Source organism: Haliotis rubra, unplaced genomic scaffold (genome assembly GCF_003918875.1).
Source record: "Haliotis rubra isolate DU_JTF1 unplaced genomic scaffold, ASM391887v1 Scf217, whole genome shotgun sequence".
NCBI lineage: Eukaryota > Metazoa > Mollusca > Gastropoda > Lepetellida > Haliotidae > Haliotis > Haliotis rubra.
In genome coordinates, this window is record NW_025766192.1 from 136358 (window position 1) to 143923 (window position 7566).

Consider the following 7566-nt stretch of genomic DNA (forward strand, 5'->3'; position numbering starts at 1 on the left):
TTACTAGCATTTAAAGGCTGGACTTGATATCCGATTCATTTGACCAAGACAAGTCTGCAAGGGCACTTCATAGTCACTCTAATCATCAAAATTCCGGTAAACAAACAGTAGTCCGCCATTTGCAAACGTTACACACGAAAGTGACAAAAAAAACGGACAACACGGTCTTCGGTTAACCGGGCGTGTCGCAACCCATAAATTCCGGGCTGAGCTATGCTGGCTATTTGACAAAACATCACTGCTGGTACCATGCGCAAAAACTTGACCCATCTGTTATCTGTCCAGAAACTTGCTTATCATGAAAAACAAAGGTAGCTGAAGATGACGAACCATCTGCAATAATTGCACCCAGCGATACACAAACAGGCTGTTACCAGTAGTCTGTAGTAACAAGATTCACTGAAGCGTCGTAAAGTCTTCCTGGCTAGCAAGTTTATCTAGTAATGCCCTATCGGGTGGTTGTAGAACTGATATCTACACCGAAGGGTAGATTCGTTGAACCGAATCATTCATCAAAGGTGAAGATCGGATGGTAGATTAAATCTGGAATGAGATGAGCCCCGGACTCTTGAGAACTGGGATCGTCAGACCGTCAATTGCAGAGCGTGATATGTCTAGATGACTGCGCTACTGACATCACATGTAAATTGATTCGGCATGGTAAAGCACATAGCTACTACCTCTGTTCAACCAGTTGAAAACGGGGTACAAGGTGGGATAAGTTATGTGACTTAAAACATTAAGTGCCTCACAAGCAGTAAGGTAAATCAGATAAACGAATCAAATTGTCGTGCGTAGAGCTTGCCACTTCGTAATGAGGAATTCAGCGCCTCACAGATGCCCTGAAAACTAGGATCGTGTTGAAAACTAGCAGAGTTCGACAAATTTTTGCCCTATCTAGATGCAAGTTCATGATCCTCATTGAGGATGTGGAAAACCAGTGTTGACAAGTCCCGATCCTTCATGTTGAATGTAATCAATAGAACATCTGGTATCTTGCTCTAGGTTGCTGTAGGTGGTTGGCGAACCATGCGATCATGTGTGTCGAATCAAGCAAAACAATTCCTGCATCTTATAGGCGACTGGCATAGCCCGAACCATGAAAACAAAGACGAGGTTCGATGTTGGTTAAGTGTTTTGGGAGGCATCCCAGACACATTTGGCATAGGCTCTGATAGGCTGGTAAGATGCGCCGTGTTGGAAATAACACGAGTGGTGAATCGCCTAATTCGTGAATAAGCTCAATTGCGGGCAAGGTCCGAGGAACGGATTAATTGACGAATGCTGACAGTTCAATGAATGCTGACAATTCAGTGATCTTGAACGGCCAGGTGAACTGGTTCGGCTATAGAAAGCGGTTCGGCCTGGTGAAATGGTACGAGTCGGGCTGGTAAATCGGTTCAGGGTGGTGAGCCGGAACGTTGATGTGATCTGAACCAGTCCGTGATCTGGATCGGCGTTGTGAGCTGGATCGTGACTGTGGTGTGGACAGTTCAGTAATCTGAAACGTTTAAATGATCTCAGCTGATGAGAACGATTAGATGAACCGGCAAGGCGAGGTGAAATGTTCCGGCCAAGGTGAATTGGTTCAACGAGGTGAATCGTTTCGGTGAATCGAATCGATGATGTGAACAGTTTCGGCGATAAGAAACAGTCTTAATATTAAGGCGAATTGAGTCGATGTCGTAATCCACATACGCCATGGCGAAACGGTTCGGTCTGGTGAATCCATTCAGTATGGCGAACCCATTCGGTGTGGTGAATTGGTTCAGCGATTTGACGACGTAGATCGGCTGTGTGAGTCAGCTGGAAACACAGAGCGGTTTGATGAGGCGGAACGACGAGTAGACATCTGATGATGCGCCAATAAAATTATCGACGTCCGACATGGGAATCTCCGGACGATGTGCAGTTAATACTGGTTGTTGAAAGCAGGGGTTTGTTGGGTGATCAACTGTTGAAGTGTAACGAGTTCTGTCTGCCAGCCAAAGGGAGCAAGCATGTCTATATGCTCTAAAAACGTCCTTGACAAAGGAGCACATTCCTGACAACGTTTGCTCCAGGAACACAGGTTAATACAACCCACACATGACGAGTGGGATCCGAGGAAGTAAATATTGTTACAGTGTGCGCAAAATTACGCTACATAGGGTCAACTACCCATGATATATGTCTCATGTTAACTTGTAAGGAAAGCTGAGAACTCTCACAATACGTCCACACAGTGGTGCGACAAGAAGAAGAATGATCACTCTGATGTAGTCACTTGGGTAGAAAGGGGAACGTGCTGCACGCTTAGCCAGGGACTAGGGACCTGTCCTATAAGGAGAGCAGCCTGGGGAACACGGGCGTATGGACAAGAGAGGCCTACAGGAAAAGTTCTCATTCGTTCCACTGAGCGTCGAAGCAAGAGAGAGAAGTGCAAATCTTGAGATACAGAGCAAATAGTGAGATAGGATAAGTTTAAAAATTTAACTGTACTGATGACATCTATCTTCTTTTACAAGTATGACAAAGGCTTCGTGTCATGACCTGATTTCAGGGGAGGCAAATCACTTTTCACAATATTTACCAAATGACTCTGTATACAATCAGTTTATTAAACCAAATTATTTTCTAATGAAGAGAAGGGACAATACAGTTATCTAATAAAGTTGCATTTATTTAAGCAACAAATATAATGTGAAAAGACGACAATGATCTAATTTTCAACTAAAGGCAAAATTTGGTAACAATGAGAGAGTGATCCAACCCCAACTACCTGTAAATGTAAATAAACATCTTGATAATTACTTCTTATCATACAATACAGCTTCACAAAATATTTATCAACTTGTAACATTGAATCTATCACTAAAGTAAGGAGTGTTGGAAAATGGACAGCCTACCCTTGCTATCGATGAAGATATAGCCATCAAATTTATCTCGGGAAGGTATACATGTCCTCAGCATTTTGGAAATTGATGTAGGCTCTAGTGAAGGCAAACTGACCCAAGCTGAAACCAACAAGCATGATATGACTTTGATTATTTTTAACACGTTACATTTATAGAGATTATTACAAGAACAATTATGTCATACGACTTATATGAAACGAGTGTGTAATTTTGTATTGCCCGAGCAAGAGCGAGGGTAATATACAATTATGGACGAGTTTCGTATAAGTTTCGAGTGTACTACTTTCTTTATTATTCATTTTATTCAAGTACATTTGTGCAGTAAAACACGGTAAGCAAGTGTGACTGCCCTGTTCATTGACGTCACATTCAATTGTTTCATGAGGTCACAGACGGCGAGACCCGTGAAGATCCGGGGTAGAATAGGTCTTCAGCAACCCATGTGCTTGCCGTAAAAAGGCGACTAACGGGATCGGGTGGTCAGTTTCGCTGACTTGGTTGACACATGTCATCGGTTCCCAATTGCGCAGATCGATACTCATGCTGTTGATCACTGGATTGTCTGGTCCAGACTCGATTATTTACAGACCGCCGCCATATAGCTGGAATATTGCTGAGTGCGGCGTAAAACTAAACTCACTCACTCACTCACTCACAGACGGCGAAATACAGAAACAATTGTTGCTAGGCAAAAGTGATATGCGCACATGTGCACATGATATATATGACACTGGTTGTGTTTCACCATATGGATAATAAGACCACTTTCTAAATGGCATTTTGTATTCATTGATTATTTTTACATTCTGAAATGTTCCAGGAAAAATTCACTACTCTGTAAAGGGAGTAAAGGGAGCCGTCTGTAAAGAATCAACTCTAGACCAGAAAATCCAGTGATTAGCATCATGAACATCAAAACTATGTAATTGGGATACAGTGACATGTGTCAACCAAGTCAGCGGGACTGACCCCCCGATCCTGTTAGTCGCCTCTTACGACAAGCATGGGTTGCTGAAGTCGTGAAGACCATTTCTAACCCAAGATGCATTGTGAGTAGCATCTGACATTAGATATCCCATTGCTAACCTACCTCATGTCAGCCTTGACAAAGTAGAAGAAGTCATACTTTGGGAGAGGGGACACCTGCTCTAGGAACACCTCTGGTGTCAGTGAAGGAGGAAGGCGCCGAATCACCACCTATGATACATTTTATATTATTCAGAATAAAAACATGTATTTCACGGTCACCCATCTGAAAACATAACACCGCACAGCTACATTCAAAAAACAACAACAGATGAACTCTGTTGAAAATACACTATAAAATCAACCCTCTCTGAACACCTGTATACCTCCGATACCCTTTACAGAACCATTACAATTGTTGTGCATTTATTGGACATCCTGGCTGCTTATCAAGGAGCATGACCAGCAAAGTACATGGTTTGTTTGATTATTGAATCAACTAAAAGTGTGAACAAAAGACACATCTATTAATTATATAGGGAGGTACTGCACTTTACAGGGTGTACATTTTCGGACTAATCATAGTCTGTTTGCAGTGAAAACATACCGATGAATTTCACTTTAAACAAAAAAGTAAATGAAATAAAGTGAAGCCATAGATACTTGAATTAAACTAGTGACAAGCATATTCTATAGCGCCTTTTCATGACTTCCAAATCGGAGCACCTTTAGAATACAGCACCACAACTTCTCGTGAGGACGATCTCTGCCGTAGGTCACGTGTCATTAAGACAAGCAACCAGTTTGTGAGAACCTGTCGAACGCGAACCCGTGACCTTCGGATTGTTAGCTCGACAGCTAACCGACTGAGCTACGTCCACACTGTTGCACAATGTGCAAATTTATCGAGTCATTCCTGTGATGTCACGGAAATAAACGGAAAGAGTCGAATAGGTCACGGACAATTACAAATGCTACGGGTAGACTTGGTGTCTCGTGATTTTATTCTACGGACAATTGCCGAATGGATCCGATGCCATTTGGCACACTTTCGTCCCATTCCGTAATCTACAAATTAACGTGTGGCCTGGAATGAGCCGATATGCCTCAAACTGAAAAGGGTTGTTGACGCCAGCGCCAGACGTAGATTTCCACGGTGCATGCATGAATGACACGCTTTTATATAAATCGGTGATTTTGTGACAGAAAAGTGATGTAGGGAACACTGTCAGGATAATGTGGATCGCACTAAGGAACGAGGGAGACATGAGCATGTGTAGTGACGGCATGAGGGTGAGTTAGCCTTCGAATCATTACTTTACAAAATTTATGTTGCGGTGAAAGAGGCTTCAGTGCAAATTCCAGGCCAATTTCCATTAGTCCAAAATTTCTACATTAACCCATTTCAGAATGTACTTTTCGACGTTTTTGGTTTCCCGCTTTTGTGTGAAAAAAGTATTAAAATGCCAAAAGGAAAAACAACAAATGGTACTCAACATTATTACATCGGACATGTACCTGCTATATTGGATTCTAACCCTAAACCCTAAACCCTCAGCCCTAACCCTAACCCCTTGAAATAATCCTAATAAATAGAATGCATTGACCAACCACCGGACATGTACCTACTATATTGCATTAGGTCCCCAACCCCAACCCCAACCCCAACCCCAATCCTAAACCCTACAGCCCCAACCCCAATCCTAAACCCTACAGCCCTAACCCTAGTCCTAGCCCTAGCCCTAACCCCAATCCCCTTGAATTAATCCTAATAAATAGAAAGCATTGACCGAACCGGCACAAACACGACTGACGTGTCTAGTGTAATGCATTATTACCGCCGAAAAATAAAATACTAATAAAACACTTTTCTATGTAATGGTGCAAATTACTGAATGACAAAAATATATATGTAAATTAAAAAAATTACAAAATACAAAATACACAAAACATAACACCTCAGCAGCCCGTAATACAAATAAATATGAGCATATTAGTGAAAAAAGAAAAATATCAAACTGGTGCTTGCAAAATATTGCGCATCCGCCGGTATACAACTACTGGAAACTCTCAACGTCGTTGGGCTTATGCAATGACATAGCTCGTAGAGATGAAACACCAGTGAGCGGAGCTTATACGCACTCGCTGAGCCAGACAACCGTGTTGCCATGCAGGCGTCATAGGGCATTGTTTCGAGAACGTGTTTTCAAACAAAATCACATTACATTACGTATAAGGGTATTATGACGTATTTTTAAAGTTTGTGGTGCTGTATTCTAAAGGTAGGCCCCCAAATCCACACATACCATGCTCACTGACTTGGGCACAAACCCCTGCTAGTGCTATTCCGTTTTTTAAACTACTCACCGGGGCTAATGTAACGTAGTGAACGCTATTTACAAAATACAACTTTTTCAAATCAAGTATTAACCATGTGCTAATATGATGGGGCACATATGATGGTGTGCCAAAGTGTAAAGATGATGAATAGTTCTAAATTAAGCGGTCCTTTAATTTCCTTTTTTATTACTGATATCTTTACAGAAAACAGTCATTCTACTTTATATCACTGTCATTCCATTGACTGAGGGTGATATTACGGATAACATTACAGAAAACACTGTCATTCTACTTCATATCACGGTCATTCCATTGACTGAGGGTGATATTACAGTAAACAGATACCTATACAGAAAACACTGTCATTCTACCTGATATCACTGTCATTCCATTTACTGAGGGTGATATTACTGATAACATTACAGAAAACACTGTCATTCTACCTGATATCACTGTCATTCCATTTACTGAGGGTGATACTACGGATAATTTAACTGAAGAATAACGAATGACAAGGGAGACTTCATTGTGCAAAAATACATTTGCCATTCGTCATTCGCTGTCATTCGTCATTCAGATTAGCGAGACCCCCAAAATTTCATTTCATGTATTGTCAGTTCTCATGTACCTTTGTGGGAGGCGACTCTCTGTCCTTGCCTCTTCTCTCATCACTACTTCTCTTTTCTGAGAGTTTTGATGATTTCGTCTCAGACCTGTCGTGTGTCATCGTATTGCCAGTTGGTTATTTACTTTGGTAAAAGTAAAAGTAGAAGTGGTAAAAGTATATTGCCACCATTTTAACCGGATGTTGTCAGTTAGAGCGAATTTAGTACAGCAGTGAAGGGTCGTGAATTTCATTTACATAAAGTACGATATAACACCAACATAATACATCTATAACGCAAATATGAATATTTAATATCAGTAACGAATTTATTTTAAGCCTGTGCGAAGCGGTTCACAATATCAACCAATTGAATTTGAGAGTACTGATTTACTGCTTATCTAGTATTATAGATGTCCGAAAGGACATGGTGCCCAAGTTACACTGAAATAGAGAATTAAAAGCAGCGTAGAGCGTAACATGTGTCTTCCAGTTATTGTGATATTACTCATTCGGAATTACTCTAAAAGTGAAGTCTAATCTATATCAATATCTACGAAGTTCCTGTTTTTTTATGAAGTAAACATACCAACTCATCCTTGTTTACTAACGTATTTCAGATTTGTCTCCTTTCGAGTGTGCCCTTCACTACTGGGAAAATCGAAATGTGGTACGAAATACTCCCGAGTGCGGCTATCGTTTTGGGCTGCATAAGTGCACCAGCCTACATTAACTGGGCTATAAGTAAACTGAGTTACA

At 41.2% G+C, this 7566-nt stretch overlaps 1 protein-coding gene across 1 annotated transcript in view; it reads right to left on the reverse strand.

The window, feature by feature from the left end:
- LOC124277030 (regulator of nonsense transcripts 3A-like) overlaps positions 1–7030 on the reverse strand; it is a 26680-nt gene extending 19650 nt beyond the window's left edge. The window contains 4 exon segments of the mRNA XM_046712681.1: positions 2889–2928; positions 2930–2996; positions 3988–4094; positions 6832–7030. Of these exon segments, the coding sequence (XP_046568637.1) occupies positions 2889–2928; positions 2930–2996; positions 3988–4094; positions 6832–6930 (313 nt within the window). The 5' untranslated portion in view covers positions 6931–7030.
- Between the last annotated feature and the right edge of the window lie 536 nt (positions 7031–7566).